This window comes from Drosophila albomicans, chromosome 3 (genome assembly GCF_009650485.2).
Source record: "Drosophila albomicans strain 15112-1751.03 chromosome 3, ASM965048v2, whole genome shotgun sequence".
In the NCBI taxonomy this organism is placed as follows: Eukaryota; Metazoa; Arthropoda; class Insecta; order Diptera; family Drosophilidae; genus Drosophila; species Drosophila albomicans.
Genome location: NC_047629.2, coordinates 20,886,032 through 20,905,866, shown reverse-complemented (window position 1 = coordinate 20,905,866; position 19,835 = coordinate 20,886,032). Strand labels below are relative to the sequence as shown.

General features: G+C 38.1%; 2 protein-coding genes across 2 annotated transcripts; both read left to right on the top strand.

Annotated features, from left to right (window-relative positions):
- Positions 1-950: 950 nt before the first annotated feature.
- LOC117570227 (ETS homologous factor) lies at positions 951-10,170 on the top strand. Its single transcript, XM_034251729.2, has 2 exons — positions 951-1,698; positions 9,274-10,170. The coding sequence occupies exon 2, from the start codon at positions 9,329-9,331 to the stop codon at positions 9,848-9,850; it is 522 nt and encodes a 173-aa protein (XP_034107620.1). The 5' UTR covers positions 951-1,698; positions 9,274-9,328; the 3' UTR covers positions 9,851-10,170.
- A 2,339-nt stretch (positions 10,171-12,509) lies between these two features.
- On the top strand, positions 12,510-13,621 carry LOC117569041 (uncharacterized). The gene is made up of 3 exons (XM_034250039.2): positions 12,510-12,650; positions 12,708-13,087; positions 13,441-13,621. The coding sequence occupies exons 1-3, from the start codon at positions 12,619-12,621 to the stop codon at positions 13,530-13,532; spliced, it is 504 nt and encodes a 167-aa protein (XP_034105930.1). The 5' UTR covers positions 12,510-12,618; the 3' UTR covers positions 13,533-13,621.
- The last annotated feature ends 6,214 nt before the right edge of the window (positions 13,622-19,835 follow it).

The following is a 19,835-nucleotide window of genomic DNA, read 5'->3' as shown; positions in this document are numbered from 1 at the left end:
AAAGATTGGATTTATGTCTCTATACAACATAAATTATAATATCATGAACAAAAATAAGACGAATTTAATATTTAAAAACCTTAATATAAAAGATAGTATTAAGAAAATATAACCACAATAGCAAAAGTAATTAAAACAAAAAATATATTTAATATTTTCAAAATGGTTTCCTAGCATATTCTTAAAAATTTAAATACAAATTTAAAGAACTTATTTTTAAAAAGAATTTTTATGACACTTGCATATCAGGCAGCTCAGCTGCTATTAACCATTGAAAATAGTATGAACAAATAAAAAACATTATATTTATATTATAATAATTGTCAAAATAAAAAAGACTTAAAGAATATGCAATTTATATTTATAATTATAATGGAGTGGATAAATGAAAAATATTTAAAAATTATGGTTTTGTCTATTGGGTTAAATATTACCTCTATTCACTCCTTGACGATTAAATTAAAAAAAAATATGCATGACTCTAATTAACTATTTAAAATTATATAGCAAAATGATGTTAGTAGCTAAAAATCTCAATAACAATAATTACAACTTAATATTTTATTAATAATTTACAAATAAAAAGAATTATTTATAATATAAAATTAAAATTTTTAAATTATAAATTAAATTTATTATTGATTTCATGTTTAAGTTAAACACTAAAAATAAAGCAATAACAAGAATTTACTATTCAAATAAATAAATATACATTTTAATGTTAGACAACACTACAAACTCTTGCATTTCTTGCAGTGTAAGAGAGAGCGCATCTGACACACTTGAGTGAGAGCGGGAGCGCTCAATGAACGCAGCAAAGGTTGTTTTGGGGGAGAGCAAAAGAGCGTGAGCGTGAGCGACAAAGAGGGAACTGTCTCTCTCTTTGGCTGTAAGCAACGGAGGCAACAAAACTCGATGCACGACAGCGATCGCAATCAGTTGAGAACGTGAACTGCGCGTGCACAGAACGTCGAGTTGGTCACATCAGCGAGATACAGATACAAATTTGTGTGAGATACTCGTACGCAACTACAACAACAAGAAACAAGCAGAATAACAAAAGCGAATTGCAGCTGCAAACTGGAATTTAGCCAATCGACAACAACATTTTGTGTGTTAAGTGAAAAACTAAAGAAACTTGAAGCTGAAAACAACAAAATAAAGCTGCAACAATTCAAAAACTTTCGAAATCTAGCAACATAGAAAAGTAGTTCAAGCGTTTATTGTTGTTGTTGTCGTCTAAGTTGCCGTTGCAAATTTGTGAAACGAAAAAAAAAAAGAAACAAGCCAATACCTTCGTGTACCCCTGTTCGCCGCCCACTGTTCAGTAGTGAAAAGATACAGATACAAAGTTGAGATAGAGATATATCGAGAGAGAGAACGAATGAGTGAACGCGCGTGATAGAAAGAGAAACGAGACCAAGCCAAGCGAAAGCGAAACGCCACAAAGTGCAATTTCTATTTTTCGCGAAAAGCACAACAAAATAAACACAAAAACACAAAAGAGAAAAGCAAAATACATCGTCAACAACAACAATTTGGAATCGGAATTGCAACGCAGGAAGTTCCATAAACACAAAACGCAAAAACGAAAAGAAAAGAAATTTATAAACAAAGATATATCAGCGGATGTCGTCGGCGATTTGAGCAAAGCCATAAAAGTATTACAGCGATTTTTGGATTAAACCTAAAAACTAGGTAAGTTTCACATAACACCCCAAGGGGACTTTCCGAACAGTCGAACACGGCAAAACTCAAGTGACTGCGAAGGTTTCATTCACAACAACCAACAACAAGCAACCTAACAATATATGGTTAAGTATTATAATAATAATTATTGTTGTTGCTGTTGCTGTTGCTCGCCTCATAAAGGTTGTTTAAACGTTGTTTGACATGTTGAAGAATGCGCTCAAATCCCAATAATAGTTGTTGTTATATTTCTTCTTCTCATGTATCTCAGTTGCCTTGTAGCGTGTTTCGTTTTTTTTCTCTTCTCTGTTTCTTTTTTTTCTGTGACTTGCTAATTGACCTCTAAAAGGTGCTCCGTAATTTTATCTATACATATAAATGTTGTTGTAGCTGTTTACCTCCTATATACCAAAAGACCATTCAAATTAACATAAACGAAACCTTTAACGATCAATGCAAAATGAAAAATCAACGATAAATTGTTGTAAAAATTGAAAGGCATTCGATACGTTCGTTGAAGAAGATGTTAAACATCTTAAATGGGCCTTGAGCTAGAATGGGAATAGCTAAATAGATTTGGTTAGCTGGTTGTATAACAGAGGGTATTATCGATTGGGGTTAAAAGCAAAGGCTTTGGATTGATTTTCATTTTTTTGAACCTTGAGTTAATGGATTGTTCATTGAAATGAGAAAAATAAATGTTGAAATTGAAAAAAAGTATAGAAAATATTAATATTTATTTAACTTTTTGCACTATATTTAACTTAAATACCTTATAACAAAAATGCATAACTATAACTTTCCAATTTGAACTCTTAAGTTTTCTAAGGCCAACTGCCTTTCTAACGCAATTAGCCGCATTACAAAGTCTCCACTGAGGAAAGATCGACTAAAGTTAGACATAAGCTGCTATTGCGCGAGTATCTCAAAGATACAAAAACCTTTGTCATGCACTTCTTGGCATTTTCGACTCAATGTGCAATCGCCATGACCGAGTTAAGCGGTTTTGGCTATGAAAAACTAACAACACAATTGTCAAGAGAGAATATAACTGGCAACAGTTGTTGTCACCATAGAGGAGGGGAGAACGGTACAAAAAAAAGGGGGGAAAGAAGAACAGAAGTAACCACAAATAACAAAGCGACACTCGAAATGCCAAGACGGCAGCTGCAAAAAAATAAAAATAAAGAACTGAAACAGCGGCGAACAATTTTCAAACTGCACAAAGAGCTATAAGAGTAGCCTAAGCCAGTCAAGCGGATAGAGAAGGCAGATGAAATGACTGAGAGCGAGAGAGAGAGGGAGACGGAGAGAGAACTCGACTTTAAATGCATTTTGGGCGATTGTTTCCCTTTTGTTGCCCGCATTTTATGAATGCGCGCGCATGCTCAAAAGGATGTGGCCAAGTCTTGCTCTCGCTCTCGGTCTTCACTGTAATCTCTTTGCAGCTGCTGCCAAAGTATAGTATATAACAAAAAAAAACGCACCTGGCACAAATTCTTAATTAATTCCGTCTCAACTCAGTTCGGTGTTCTTTTTCTCTCTCTCTCTCTCGCTGATTCATGCGCCCAGTTAGTGACCCACTAAAGGAAATAACAAGCGCCTGACGTATCGCTTCACAACATTTTTAACTGCAATTCGAAGATACGACTCTTGATATGAGTTAGCTGCTAAAACAGGGGTGCGGCAGCGTTAGCGAGGGGGAGCGGCGGCAGAGTGTGCTATGGGGCATGCCCAATGTCGAACGCTATTTACTTTAGTAGACAGCTCTGATAAGAGTTCGCCGGAGTCGCGTCAGTTTCCTGCTCAAATCGACTTTGATTTTGACACTGTGCTGCATATAGCTGGCAACGACTCAATGTAAACACTACAGTCATCATTGCTTATGACGAACAGGTGACTGTACTCTTAGAAGAAATTCAAACTGCACAGCGATATTAAAGCTATGGGTTATTCTGTTAAAAGAAATGAAATCTTCTGTTCATCTGATCGTATTTTCTAATTTAAAAATATCCGACAGTATTCGAGCAAGTTTCATGAAATCTGGAATACAAATTGCTGTGAAATAGACACACCTAAAATTTATAATTAATGTAAGAAGAGTTTAGTTAACATTTGTTCATTTTCCTGAATTAAAAATGCTGCCCGTCTGACCGTCTTTTTAAACTGAATAATCTTCAATAGTATTCGAGTTAGTAACTTAAAATTTGGAATATAAATTGGTCTGAGAATAAATTTCTCCTAGAAAAATCAAACCTGATGTCCGTCTGTTCACCGTCCTAAACACAATAATCTTCGAGATTATTATATGTAGCAAGCAACTTTAAATTTTAAATATTTAAATTGAATGTCAAAGAAGTTTAGTTTACAGTTCTTAGTTTGTCTGAATTGAAATTACTGTTCATTTTTTTAAACATAAAAATCTCTGATAGTAATCTAAATATTAACTTTAAATTTGGAATATAAATTGCTATGAATTGACACACTTGAAATTTAAAAGGAATGTTAAGTGAGATTAGTTTAGCATTTGATAATTTCTCTACCTTGCAAGCTACTTTCAAGCTTTAAATCTTATCATAAAGTCGCATACCTTTCTACAATATTTCACACTTCTAAAGAACATATGGTAAATTTACGCCTTTTCAGCGAATAAAGAATGCAATTATATTGCAATTCCTGAAACTTCCAGCTAAAGTTATACAGAATTTCAGTTGCGTTTTGTGATTTATACGACAGTCGAGTCACGTCTATCGCTAAGATAGAGAGCTAGCTGCAAGGGTCGCATCTTTGGTTGCGCCTCTGTGGATGCTGCATGGCGCGTGTCGTGGCGCAGCTCTTGTCAGGGGGCATGCATCATTGGTCGCGACACGTGTGGGGCGTGAAAAGACAGCGCCTGATTCAGTCCAAAAAAAAATCTACGCGTACAGCAGACAAACAACTTCCATCTCATCATCATCATCATCATCATCATCATGATCATCATCAAAGCATTTGCATCTGCATTTTTATTTAATTTCCAACTAAATATTTACGCGCTAGTTGGGGGAGGAGAGGAGGGAAGGGAAATGCATTTGGCGCCATTTGCTTTATTTTTAAAACGAGGAAAAGTCGTCACACATCCGTCCATCAACTGCGTCGCCCTCATGCAAATGATGAATGGGAATGCTATGAGCTACAGCCTCCTACAGCAGTCAATTCATGCTCTCTCCCCCTCTCCCTTGCCTGGCTGCCCTATAGCTGATCTAGACCCCAGTCAGGGCTTTTGCAGACGTCAGGCAGACGCCGTTGCAAGTTTGCTGGCAGCGACAGCGTTACATGATTTGTAATATCAGCACAACACACACACACACATACACACACAGAGAGTGTTTGTGTGGGAATCCGGTTTGTTGTTGCTCGGCGCGGCTGGCAAAATGTTTATTTTTAACAATTTTCAGCCGATTATCATCTGTCGTCTGCCGTTTGTTCTTGCTTGTTGTTGTATGCACTCTGCGAACATGTTTATTTTGCCTTGAATTGCAGCCAAGAAATCATCACACACACATACACACGAATTTTCAATTAACCAATTTTTGGTCAATTTCTGGCATCGGGGGGCGAAAGCGAGGGGGCGTGGCCTTCGGTCCCTTTTTTCCACATGGCCGAGCACAAAACGTCTTCAGCTGGAAATTCCAAGTCAAATTCGAAGCAAGAACAAGCACACAACCCGATAACGACGAACGACAACGAAATTTACTTAAGAGGAAGCGCATAATTTAGCAGGCAGCTAAGCAAGTGTATCTATCTATGAGATACATTTGTCGTATCCGTGAGATGCCGTGCGCCAGAGCTACTGCTTCAACTGCTTCAAACTGTAATCAAATTAATGGCAGCTCGCAAAATTTACATAGTTTCCATTTCGTTGTTGCTCTTGTTGTTGTTGTCTTTGTCCAGCATTTGATATGTAAACAAATAAACATGTCAGCAAATTTAAGAGTTGCTTTGAGCTAAAGATACCCTGTAGATATTTGATAGCTACAAGTAAACTTTTTTTTGTATATGTTTGGAGCAAAAAAAAAAAAAAAAGAGAAAGAGTTTCCCTGTTTGCTGAGCAATTTAAACATCAAAGAACTTTGAAGCGTAGTAGACATATAAACTTTGAGATACTCTATATAATTATTATATTAAAGAAAGCTAGAATGTTTATTGATATTATTTAAATAATAGAACTGAACTAAAATAAATAAAAAATGTCGAATATCAAATTGCAATTTAGAAGATTATTTTATGAAATCCACAATTCTTAATTTGTTTCTTGCATACCCTGTTTCTATACTTGTTTAGAGGGTATAGCAAATCTGACTGCGAAATGCGAAATTGAGCAAAGTTTAAGATGCTTTCGCAAAGTTCGCGGTAGATGAGTTCTTCAAAAAACGGAAGCGACCTGCAGATATAAAGATGGGAGGCGTCAACAGACAAATACACTCATGACGAAACGTGTGTGTGTGTGTGTGAGAGTGTGTGGGGAGCAAATTACGCACTTAAAGTGCTCGCCAAATGACAGGAAACGCGTCATTTTTACGAACTTCAAATTACGATTTTACGTTTCGTCGTTTTCTCTTGTTGTTTTTGCTGTTGCTTGTTTGTTGTTGTTGCTGTGTTGTGTTGTGTTGTGTGTGTGCACACTTGAAGAAGCAAAACAGCAGCAGTGTGTGAGTGCGATGTTTATATAGTTGCTGCCACTAAGTAGCAACAACAACAACAACAAGAACAACAGCAACGGGCGACAGTGCAAAGTGCAGACGTCAACGTAATTAAAACTGCCAGCAATTGTATCTGTATCTGCAAGTTGTTGTCGCACGCATATGTGCTATGTGTGTGAGTGTGTGTGTGTATCTGTGTGTGTTTCCTTTTGTGCATCCTGTGCGCGGGCGGAGGCGGAGGCGGATATGCGCACATTGCACAGACTTCCTGTCATTGACGCCGACACAAAACTCGACTGACTGCGACTAGAACTCGTAACAGAAAACCATTTCCTACCCGGGACTAAAGAGACAGGCATATAGGCATATAGGGACCAAAAGAGCGCGACCCTGGACAAAAGACGCGTGCTGAGCACGAACCCCATGAAAGCCACAAACAACACGACACGAACATCGAAGAAGAACGAATGCCAATGTCGGCAGGTCGCGTCACTTTTGGGCTGTTGACAAAATACACGACGCACACGAATCAATCAGACAGCAAGTCGAGTGTGCGAGTGTGTGTGTGTGTGGGTTAATGATTTCAGCTGTTGTTGCTGGATGCAACGGAAGCGAAGGCGACACATGTGGCATGCAACTGACAGCAGACACATTTGCTGCCGATTGACATTGCTGTCGCTTTTGGGCAACAGTGCCAATTGATGTGATCTCAGTTAAACTTCCCAAGTGCAATTTACAACATTTCACACGCTCAATCAACAACTTAAGCGAATGAATTTGCATACTGCTTGCATTTAACAGTTCGATTAGCAAGCTTTAACAACAGTTATCGGTATTCTGTTTGCACTTAACAGCAGACTTTAACAGCAGTTATCGGTATGCATATCGCACACCACACACGACGGCACGCTGTTATCGTCTATCGAAATGTAAAGCAAGCACCACACAAGACGCTCACCTTTATATTCAAATGCACGCAACCTTTGCGCTAATGACATGCCATATTAATCGACTTAGTCAAACATTGGGGAATTTTATTTATGGCATCCGCTGTTGCACTGACTCACAGGCTTTTATTTGGGCGTAGGTTATCTTTCTTGCTCTTTCTTTTTTTTTTTGGGTTGCATTCACTGACATGTTGTTGGCTTTTAGACAACATGTTCTAGGCCCTTTTCCCAATTCATATGTTAATTTCACACAGACTCCAGCATAGACAAACAAACAAACAAGTCGAAAAGACAACAAGTGGCACTTTCTTTGTGTGTGGCTGCTGCATGGACAACAAACAACGAACAGAAGAGTTTTTTCTTCATTTAATATTTGCTGTTGCTTCATTTCATTTGTTTATGCGACGACCAACGAATGCAACGCAACGATTCGTGGGAAACTTGTGTGTTGTGTTGTGCTCAGACTACAATTAAATGTGCTGGGCCAGCAAAGTGGAAGCTCCTTGGCAGATTCTTGGCTTTCGGTTTTACGCACTTCCTTTGACGGAAGCACTTGAAACGCGTTCCGGAAAACTATTAACGCAGGCAAATGACAAATGGGCTAAACTCAAGGGTTCCACCGGGCTTCTTCCCCCTTTAAACTATATGTACATACATACTTTATGTATATGTACATATGTATGTATGTTGTATGTATGTTTGCATGATGTGAACACTGTGTGAAATGAAATCACTGTTGATGCCCCCGCGGCTTCCGTTCGCTTCGCATTCGCACCTTTTCAGTTCAGTTCGGTTTCGGTTTGGTTTGGTTTCAGCTTTAACTTCAGCTATAACTCAGACTGTGCGCTTTGTTTCTGTATTTCTACCTTTCGGTGCGGCGGATGTTTTGCTTGTCATTTTTGCGAATTTCATTTTTAATTCCATTCGCATTTGCTGTCTGTGTAAAAGTTTTGCTATCGCATTGTGTTTTTTTTTTCGTTTTTTCGCCTTTGTTTTGCTTGCTATATTCGTCGCCACCGCCTTCGCCGCTACCGCCCGCTTTGCTAATTGTTTCCGCTTACCGATTCTGATTGTTATCGTAATCGATGCCATTCCGGTTTGGCGCTTGCCTTTTTAATGCCACCGCACAAGCGAACCACACAGCCATCAAACCACTGTACCACCGCCAAAACAACAGCAGTTAGCCAGTCAGCTAACCAAATGTGGGCCAATTATTCAAATGTGGCCATGGCTGGCACTCACTTGTAGTCGCTGTCTGTTGTTATTGTTGTTTTTGCTTTTGCTTTTGCAATTGCGATTGCGTTTGCTGTTACTGTTGTTATCGATATGACAGAGCAGCGTAATGATTATTCAGCGCTTCCTTTCGCGTGTGACCCCGCCCCGTCACAACCGTACGTCCGCCCCATATATTTTTCGATGCCAGCAAGGTCAGATTTAATTTTGCGCTACAATAACAAAATATCATTCAAAAGCAGCAGCCACAACAACAACAATAATAATAACATCAATGAGCAGCACCAATTGAGTCGCAGCGAAGTCGCAATACTCTAACAGCGCTGTTAACTGATCGCAGCTGTTAAGAGGCTACTTAACAGAGCTGCCAACTGTTGCGAAGTATTAACTCTTTAAAATAAATGAAATTTATGTATGTTTGCATTACACTCGATTTTTTTTTAGAATGATTCACTATCTAAGTGAATGACCAAAGCTGGTGACAAAGTTATAATGCTCTTTGTCTGATTAAAGACAAATCAAATTGCACGTACAATGCGGCGTATGCGTATTATTGTTGCCGTTGACGCGATTAAACAATTGTCCGGTTGTGAAAGCATTTCCGCCACTTGAGTTCTGCACACATATACACTATATATTATGCATTATACAGTATATACACATCCCCCTTTTGCTAATGAGTCACTTCCATTAATCAGCGGCATTTCTATCTTTCATTGCAGTGACCGATTGTTCCTCTTTCTGTTTGTGTGTGTGTGTGTGCGAGAGTCCAGCAGAATGCAAGTGGAGGCCAGTTACCCGAAATACGCCGGACGCGTGCCGCCTTTGGATCTGTCGCAAGTCAACGCTGGCCAGGAGCAGCAACTGCAACAGCTGTGGGCCACAAATGCGGCTGTGGCAGCAGTTGCGATGAAGCAACGTCATCATCCCTATCAAGTGCTAAGTGATAAGTGTCGCAGCGGTGCGATGGCAGTGATCAGCGATGACAACAACAACAACAGCAGCATCGCCAACGGCAACAGCCAAACGAACCTGCACCATCATTCAATGGGCTCCGATGGTCTGCCCCTCGATCCGCGCGATTGGACGCGTGCCGATGTCTGGAAATGGCTCATCAACATGGCCGTCTCCGAGGGTCTCGAGGTGACGCCCGAGCTGCCCCAGAAGTTCCCCATGAACGGCAAGGCGCTGTGCCTGATGAGCCTCGACATGTACTTGTGTCGTGTGCCCGTCGGTGGCAAGATGCTCTATCGTGATTTCCGTGTGCGACTCGCTCGCGCCATGACGCTGCTCTCCTAGCTGCTAGCTGACTAGCGAACTGACTATCACCTAACCAGGTTGTACATATACATAGTATACATAATATCTTATAAATATAGAGAGTACTATATACATAAATACTATATATACACTTTAGTTAGTTTCGTCTTAGCCCTAACTAGTCGCTAGTGCTCCTAGTCTTAAGCCTTAGACCTAAAACGCATTTGCTTATTCGCTTAAGTGGTTGAAGAAGCCACCTGCCCAGCTCTGGGTTGATCTGCTCAAGGCGGGTGGACTTCAAATGCTGTCCTATTAGTCATTTAAGTTCCATACAATGAAAATATAAAATGAAATTTTATGAAATCAAACACGAAATTTGTGGTTTTTATTTCTATGAAATGGGAATGGGAATATAGCGAAAAAATACTAAAAATATACCAATAGCTATATTTGGTATAATTCATTTACACCTAAAATATACTAACAGAGTGCAATATATACCATTTGGTCAACCAAAGCAATGAAGAACCGGCATATAACATTATTTTCAGAAAAACTTATACATTTGTTAGTATCAGAAATTATTTCTATAATGCAAATAATATTTTCATGAAAACAAAAAAACATTAAATAAAACACAAGAAGATTATACTATTATTTTGTGTAATCGATTAAACACTTCATTAGAAAATTGTACATCAAGGGCAAAAAATTTAAAGAGAACAGACCAATTTATTCTTTTATACTTAAAAAAATAAACTTTCAAAAATATAACAATGTAAGAAGCAATGTATAATCTAAAATTTCTTTGAATGAAATATGTTCTTAAAATTTATACAATATTTGCAGGATTGATTAAAGAAAAATAGAAAAATTTTGCTGCTTACCAATAATAGAAAAAGATTGAAGAGATTATTAATTGAGTACATCAATTATTTTTAAAGCAAAATTGTTGTGAAAATCATTACTGATCTTCGACTATTAATTTCATAGAAATTTGGAAATACAGTTTGGCAAAAAAGGAAACATATCTTGATATAAGATAAACACAAAAAGTGTAGACACGCAATTAAAAGTAACTGAACCATTATCAAAGGCTTTCGCAGAATCTCTTAATAGTGCAAAAACAATATGAAAATAATCTTTTTATAAATCTTTTTAAATCTGAATCTGAGCCCTAGACTTATTTCAACTTTTATGTGAATAAATAAATGTACACAGTTATCGCAGAGTTCAAGAGAATTCGAGTTGTTTTTATTTTTATCAAAATTTAAAGTGAAAGAAGCCAGCTTTGCAAATACTAACTATGGACAGTTAGCATGAAATGATAAAGCTAATCCAACAGCTAGATAACTTGGAGAGAAGAGAATACTTAATCCATACATCAATCACTGAAAGTGCATTATCATTGGCCACTTTCTAGATTGCTACAAGTGTTGGTCTTTAGTTGGTGTTTTATGTTCTGTTTATGTCTTTCACAATGCTGAAGGGAACTAGTAAATCTACCAGAGAGAGAGAGAGAGGATCGGAGATGGAGACCCATTGACATGTTAAATTCGTTGCCCAATTAACACATCATTAAGGTTAAACGAGAAATGCTCTCAGACACAGACACAATCGAATCAGAGACTCAACTCAGTCGGCACTCAATGAAGTGCAATAAACTCGTTGTTATTGTAGCCACGAAGAAGAAGTTGATGTTAACGTTTTGTTTAGATTTATCTACGCACCGCAGTAGATCACCCATGATGTTTATTTGTAGAGTATGCTCGTGATTAATGTCTAGTTTCCCTACCCAAAAATAGGAAAGAAATGAGCGGCGAATTCAATTGAGTAGCTAAGCGAATTGTGGGCGTTGTTCTTGAGACTGAACTGAAAAAAAAGGTTTCCAGAGTGCGAGTATAATTGCGGTCTCAAGCTCTTTTTTTATCGTTTCGCAAATAATAGTTGAGCAATTATGACAACGACAATAACAAATAAAAATAATAATAATCATAATAATGATAATCAGCCGCAACGGTAGTCAAATAGAACCAGCAATGAAAAAAGATAGCGCAGCTAGACAATGAGACAAAGAGGGGCAGAAAGAGAGAGAGAGAGAGGGGGGAAGAGGGAGTGTGGCAGTGTGAAAGAGAGGTTCGTAGTTGGTTGCTGATTCAAGCGCTTCATCCGCCCGTGCATCCGCTCGTTTCTGTTTCTGTTTCTGTTTCGCTTTTCTATGAATGAGCAGCCACAGCTACAACAGCAGATACAGATACAGATACAACTGCAGATACAGAGATACAGATACAGATACAAATACACATACACATGCTGCTGCTGTGTCTTCCTGTATGCCTCATACCACATGCCATGTGGCTCTCATTGTCGCTGCTGTTGTAACTTTGGAACTTTGCATTTAGTGCAGTTTTATGAATTTGTCTGTTTTCAATTCTCCCGCTCTCTGCCTCTCTTTCTCTCTATCTCTCTCTCTCGTACTCTGTCGCATCCGGGATGTTGTTTGTGCCGTCTCTCAAAGGTAAAAGGAAGTCAAACAAATGGGCCACTAACAGCAGCAGCAACAGCAACAACAACGACTTACCTTTGGCAGCTACCTTGTAATATGAAACAGATGTTGCAGACACACATAAAAAAAAAGAAGATAGCAACTCAAAGAACGTGCCACATGCCACAGCTGACGCAGCACAAATATTTCATTATCAATCCATCAGCTGGCCATGAAATTTCCCAATTATTAACAGTCTACAACAGTTTGTACAAATTGAATATTTTTATACAACTTTTTCATTAAACACACGAAATTCAAAATGTCAGCGACTGTCCAGGAAAATGTGAAGAGGTTAGTTTAAGATGCAAATTTTCCCTTCCTTTCTTCAACTTAAACTTTGCTTTATAGTGAAATCTCTGCCCAGAATATGAGTTCAGCAGTAAAGCAGGCGCCAAGTTCCTTTGGCTTGGCACGCACATCTGATCTGTCTGACAAAAAGGAGGATGCGGAACAATCGATGCCACCAAAGAAATCTATGCCTCCGAAGAAATCTTTGCCACCTAAAAAGACTGCCAAGAAAGAATTGCCTAAGGCAAACAGCTTTCAATTGGATGAAGTTCTGCAGGAGCAGCCAAGCGATGATGGCAGCGATTATTTGCTGGATGAAGAGGACGTAATGTCACCCAAAGAAAAGGAAACTTTTCGGCAATTTCAATACGATAGCTTAGTGCAGCAATCTAATGTGGCACCTGAGCCACAGCAGCCAGAGCCTCCTTATGTACCCTACCGTAAGTGGGTGTGGCCCTTGCTTAATGCTATACACAGAGAGAAAAAATGTAGAATGAAAATTAGATTGCAAATCTTGATTTAAGATTTTTTTCTATCTTTAAAAAATCTTGAAATCTTTAGATTTTTTTTTAAGATTAAAAACATCTTATTGTAAGATTAAAATCTTACTTTAAGATTGATTGAATCAAGATTTTTATGCTAAATTCGCATTTTAAGATAAGATTTGATTCCAAATTGAAAAAAGATTGCAAATCTTGATTTAAGAACTTTTCTTCGTTCAATTTTGATATCATATCTTGAGTCGAGATTTAGTTTTTGATTTTAACACGTTTTTTTCTTGTTTTATCTACAGCTGATAGGGTGCTCATCATTGTCTGCATTCTGGCACTTGTCCTCAGTATTGGTCTCATTATTATCGATGCCAACTATTTTCCAATTTTCTAACAAATGAGGGACTGTTAATCAAACGGTTATTTCTTGTGGTCTAAATTTGAGTTATAATTATATATGGGATGTCAATAAAAAAAAAACAGTTCTCGTACATCCCGCATTTCGTTACTTAATCGTACACTTAAATGAATTAAGCACTTAGTGAATATCATCAAATGTAATTACTTATTATACCCGCTACCCATAGAGTATTATAGCTTTATGTCTGCAGGAAATGTATGTTAGATAAAGGAGGCATCTCCGACCCTATAAAGTATATATATTCTTGATCAGCGTCAACAGCCGAACACGATCTAGCCATGTCCGTCTGTCCGTATGAAACACTGGATCTCAGAGACTATAAGAGATAGAGCTATATTTTTTTTTTCAAGTTTGTTTCAAATTTTTGACACGCCCACTTCCGCCCCCGCAAATCGAAAAACAAGCGTAATTTTAAAGCTAGAGTTTTTTGGTATATACAATAATTACTATTGTATTACAAACATACCATTTGGTAAATTTTTAGTATTTTTGGTATATTTTGAAAATAATACAGCAATATTTTGGCCTTATAAAAATGGGTAGCGGGTATCTCACAGTCGAGCACACTCGACTGTAACTTTCTTACTTGTTATAATATTAGCTTTCTGGTACTAATTTTTTTGCAAATCGACCTCTATGCAGGTAACCTGGTCTTAACTTTAATTATAAATATATATGCATCAAATATTTATTTAAAATATATAACAAATGACAAAAGACCATAAAAAAGTATTTTATTTTCGTCTGAGCGTTTAATAATCAATCATGAACTGTTTCGGAATTTGTCAACAATCATTTAAAAGATAAGTAGATTTCGTAATTATCAAAAATATAGTAGATTTGGCAATAAAAAATAATTTTGGGTTAATCGCATCGGAAGTGGGGTCTTATCAGGCGATATGGTTCATCAACCACTCGATTTTGGCAATCACTTTTTAATGTGCTGGCTTCCACTCATTGTTCAGTGAAGTTATCAATCAGTTCATCGGTCAATCAGTGTATTAGGAAATGCACTTAGCTCAATCAATCAGAGTGTATCGAGCATTCCACAATCGGCGAATCCACTGAGGATATACAAAATACTATATGTTGGAGAAATATGTGCTTTCACCAATCAATCAAAGAGCCAATATGTCAATCAATGTGTAATCTGTGTGGCGCTGCAAATGCGCTTAGCGAACAACAAAATAAAAACCGGAAAAATTGAAGGAAATGCCGCTTATGTAAAGTAGAATATCCGCCGGCAATGCCGGCAACGGCAACAACGACGTCGACGTCGACGACCGATCGCGACCCGCGAGAGTTGAGTCGCAGCAGTTACGAGGAACGGAAAGCGACGGACGAGGTGCGAAAACAATAAAAAACAACAACAACAAGCGGCGACGAAAACATAACAAAACGGAAGTGGAAGCAGCGAGTGACGGTTCCGTCGAATCGTCATCGTCAACAGAACTGAACCAAACTGAACCGTGTGTGTGTGTGTGTGTGTGCGCCTTCATTCCAATCCATTGTTAAGCTCTCTAACAGATTTTGCCAATTTACCGACAGACAGACAAACGGAGTACTACAAGTAGTTTCCCTCCTCGCTCGCTTTTCCGGCCGATCTTTTCTTGAAATTGATAGGAAATGACTAAACTAAAAAAAGCAAAACGAAAAAGTGAACCACAATACTCAAGTGGTTGTTGTGTGTTTGCTTGTTAAGCGTGTTCTAAAGGGGGGGAAATGGAAGAAGGAGTTGCCGAAAAAATAGAAGCACTGAGAACTGAGCAAAGTTCTGCTGGGAAACTGATTGTGCAACTGAAACTCTTAAAGCAGACGCCTCATATATACCACATATATATGTACATACATATATTTTTTCATTTTTCTTTTAATTAGTTCATTCCCACGAATCGACGGCATAAACAAATAAAGTGAATCAACAAATATGAAAAGCTGAAAATGTTTTTCGAGTCTTCGACTCTCTGGCTGCCACACACAATGTGGAAGCTGCCACTTGTTCGTTCTTTAGGTTTATTTATGTGGACTTTAGGCAAATGTTGAACAAACTCTGAAGCATTAACATATGAATTGAGCTTGGCTTAAGCCTTAACCCACGCTCCACAGGTGACTCAGAAGACACCCAAAGCGGATGCCATAAACAATTCAAAGTGAGAGAGAGAGACTCGCTAGGCAACAATTTGTGGAGTGCATGGCCCGCAGGTGACTCGATTAACGATTAGCGATTAACGATTAACGATCAACGCTCAGCGCACGCAATGATATATATTTTCATTTCGAAAATGTTTCTAGCTTCAGGCGGTCCACAGCGGGCGCCTTCGTAGATACATCTATAAACGCAGCGAGTGCATTAATTATAACATTTTTCGATCTCGCTGATGGAGCGACCACCGAATGAAAGAGGCGCGAGGGGAGGGACTGGGGGATTCATCATCTAACATTGACGATTTCCGGTCGCGTTAGATGTATTCACCACTCACACTCACACACACACACACTTGGCCTCCAGAGCAGCACTTGAAGCTCAGCTCAGTGGGTTTCTCACGCCCACGCTGAGGGAAAGATTGAAGCCATGAAGCCATGAGAAGGGAAAAGCCAAAAGTTGTGTGTGAAAGACAAAGCGCAGCAAGTGAAGTGACACAGACAAAGACAGAGAGGCAACTGAAACTGTCACTGACATTGCCAACATCACAGCGAAAAAGAGAGGGACGAAGAGAAACAGAGAGAGAGAGAGAACAACAGCGCGTATTATGCATATAAACTGAACTGATTGCCATACATAAAAAGAAGTTCATGGGAACAAAAGTCTTGTGGCTTGACGTAGTCAAGTGTAAAGTGCCTCCGCCTCTGCCTTTGCCTTCCCTCCCTCAGGCTATCGCCATTGTTTCGGCTTGGTGGCTGCAACGTGGGCACATGATGCACGCCTCTCTATCTCTCTTTCTTTTGTAGCATGTGTGTGAAATGACTCTGTTGAGGAGTAGGAGGAGGCATTAGAGTTGTTTGCTTTCATTGACAGATCCCTTTAGGGCTGCCTAAGTACTACTTACCACGAGTAGCTGGGAACAAAAAAGTCTGCTAAACTTATATGAACTATATTATGAGAATCAATTTTCCACTCTTTAATTTTGAGTACTTGTATACAAAGTAGCTTAGTTTTAACTATATTAAACTCTTTTTAATGATTTCTTTATCTTAATACTCAGATTCATATATTACAAGTATTTTCAATCATTTCTTAATCGCAACATATTATATACATAGTATTCAGATTCAGATGTTCAGAGGACGTGAAACTATTTCAAATTTGTTAAGTTAATGAAATTTTTGATTTTAATTTTTTTATTATATGTAAGATTTATTTCCAGCTATTTTTCTGAATATTTCGTTTAAATAAAATTAAATATTTTATGCAAAAACTTAAACATTATAAATCATCAACTTAAAGTAACTCATTTTATATATAATTGCCTTATATTGACTGTAACTTATAAATAATAATAAGTTCGAATAATGATTCAGTCAAGATATTGATATATTTATATAGAAATGGCTACAAAGGCCTTAAGCTTAAGATTAATGTGTTTCATAGATTTTTAATATATTCTTTACTTTAGGTTTGCGATTACTTGGTATTATTAATATTGCGCGTTATTATTACATTTAAATGTTCATTCTAAGTTTTTAATTTTTTTCCTTTATTCTTAAATATAATTAGGCAATTAAAAGTTTTACTAATTCTTTCTTGAAAACACGCATTAATATTACTATTTAAGTAATAAAGTATTGTAAAGTATTCTAAGTTGTTGAATTCATATTATTTTAATGCAAATCTTCTGTTGTTTTTCATATTTTTCTTAAGCTAGAATAAAAGTTCTACCTTTTTAGAATTAATTTTCATTTATCTGCTTAAACATGATTAAGAATATATGTATGTATATTTCATTCTTTGGATTTTGTTTCAATATTATTTTTAAAATATCCTTAAAATAAGGTAAAATAATAACAATTCAAGTTTCGTATTAATTTTCTTTCATCTGATTGTAAGTTTGCTTACTTTGAATATGATTTATCACTTTATAGACATTCTTATACTTCTTTAAAAACTGTTTACCATTATAAATAAATAAAATTTATACAATTTATGTTCTTATGCATTGGTCCGTTTAAGGCTTCTAGCCCAAATATGATTGATCAATTTTGAAGACTTTCTAATTTCACTTTAAAAACAGTTAATTGATATTACCATTAAAAATTAATAAATAATTGAAATGATGCGGATATATAAATATAATTCCAAGTGCATAGAGTAACATCCAAGTGATTCCTCATGCAGTTGACAATGTTGAGGCAGCTGTCATCCTTTGCGGTTCAATTATGTGATTGCATACATGAATAAATAAATAAATAAACAAATAAATATTAATGTCCATATCTGTGTGCCCTTGTAAGGAATGAGGCAAGTAGTTGGGGGCAGCTGCAATGTGTGGGCGTGTCATCACTTTCAATTTTTGTTGTGTTGCTTGCATCGCCATCAATTTGAGTGACACTTCTTGGTCTGTTCGGTTGTGTTGCTTGTTGCCGCTTTGTTACGCCGCCTGCATGGCCAACGAATGTGGCAAGGAATACATAGACTAGACCGAAATGCCTGTCTGCGTCTTGTCTGCGGCAGCCACAGCAACAGTCCCAGCCACAGCAATAGCACACAGCAACATCTACAGCAAAAGTCGCGTCTGCGAGGCTTCCGTTTCCTGCGCATAAATTTTAATGAGGCGGCAGGCGAAGAGGACGAGCAACGAAATATCAATTGAATCGAATGAATTGCCACAGTAAAGAGACATAGAGAAAACATAGAGATAGCGAGAGAGAGTGAGAGGGGAACTTGAGGCCAGCCTTGACTTTGGAATAAAAAACACAACAAACATAAACAAAGTCATGGGCAATAAATAAGCGCAACCAGTTTGAGAGTTTTGCCAAAAGTGCAAAACAACAGAAAAATGAAGCATGGGGAAAACAGAGGAAAAGCGAAGCGAAAAGTGGCAACATTTTGTTGCGGCTTTTACTGGCTTTTCTCCGAGCATTAAATTCACAGATATGCGAAAAACTTTAAAAACGTTGCAATCTGCAATCGAAACTAGTTTTTCAGGTTCGGCGCATGGCCAAGCAGGCCATCTCCCTCTCTGTCAACTTCTCTTTCCCTCGCTCTTTAGGTGATTACAACAATTGCAATTGCAGCAGGCGGCAGCGACGCATGCGCCTCGCATACTTGGGGAGACTCTCGAGTCTCGACTCTCAACTGCGAGACTGGACTTGCTTGGCGAGACATTTAAGGAATGTTAATTGCGCAAAAAACAACAAGAGGAGGAGAAGAAGAGAAAAAAAAAACAGTGCCACAGTAGTAGAAGCAAATATATATCGCGTGATTGTGATGAATATAATGGCACCCAAGATGGCTAGTTGGGTGTCTGCTGGGGCACTCGGTGATACCATAATTATAACATAGTATGATCCCAAGTACGCAAGCGCGTTCGTTGATTGCGTCTCCAGTAGTCGAGTACTTCTAGTTCTTCACTTTTTCTGTAGTTATTGTAGACCTAAAAACCAACGAAGCAAAAAGAGCTGAGAAAATCTTACACGCTGCTCGAATTATAAGTCGTCGACATTCTTGGCTGCAGAAAACCGAGAAAAATGAGGCAGCAAAATAGAATTAGAGTTGCTCTGCTCTGTATCTGTATCTTTGTATCTGTATCTGTATCTGTATCTGTAGCTCCAGCTGTAGCTGTATCTATTGCGCTGCCTCTGTCTCGGTTGTTATTGCAAAAACAACTCGAGAGATCTTTGGATGTATCTTGGGTGTCTTTGCTCGCTCGGCGTCGCAGTCAGTGGAGCGGGGCGAGGCATACGGAAGCCATAAGCTACTGCACGCTGTTTGCTCTAACTCTGACAAAACCATCAGCGTCGTCGACGTCTGGAAGATTTCTCTGTTTTGGCATTTTGCTGGGCTGTTGAACCCATCATCCATCCCATCAACAGCAGCAAGGCGCTCGAGCGTGCGCAAAAGGTGGTCGGCCCTGTTATGGGCCACAAAAGATCGCAGACTGTTGATGTGGTGTAGTCTAGAGAAGATGGAATACCATCGAAGTGCTTGATGATAAACATGTTCGCCAAAGGATGCAGTGGAAATCAATCAAACAGCTGCAAAGATTATGATATGCTCATGCGTGCAAATCACCCAAAATTACAGGAAGCAAAGCGCAAAAGCACTTGCCGAAATGGTCC

What these genes read in the sequence shown, in the direction of transcription:
- LOC117569041 (XM_034250039.2), top strand. Translation starts at nt 12,619, where the DNA reads ATGTCAGCGACTGTCCAGGAAAATGTGAAGAG. An exon ending in GTCCAGGAAAATGTGAAGAG is followed by an intron (nt 12,651 to 12,707) that starts GTTAGTTTAAGA and finishes TTTGCTTTATAG; the next exon opens with TGAAATCTCTGCCCAGAATA. An exon ending in GCCTCCTTATGTACCCTACC is followed by an intron (nt 13,088 to 13,440) that starts GTAAGTGGGTGT and finishes TTTTATCTACAG; the next exon opens with CTGATAGGGTGCTCATCATT.
- LOC117570227 (XM_034251729.2), top strand. Translation starts at nt 9,329, where the DNA reads ATGCAAGTGGAGGCCAGTTACCCGAAATACGCCGGACGCGTGCCGCCT.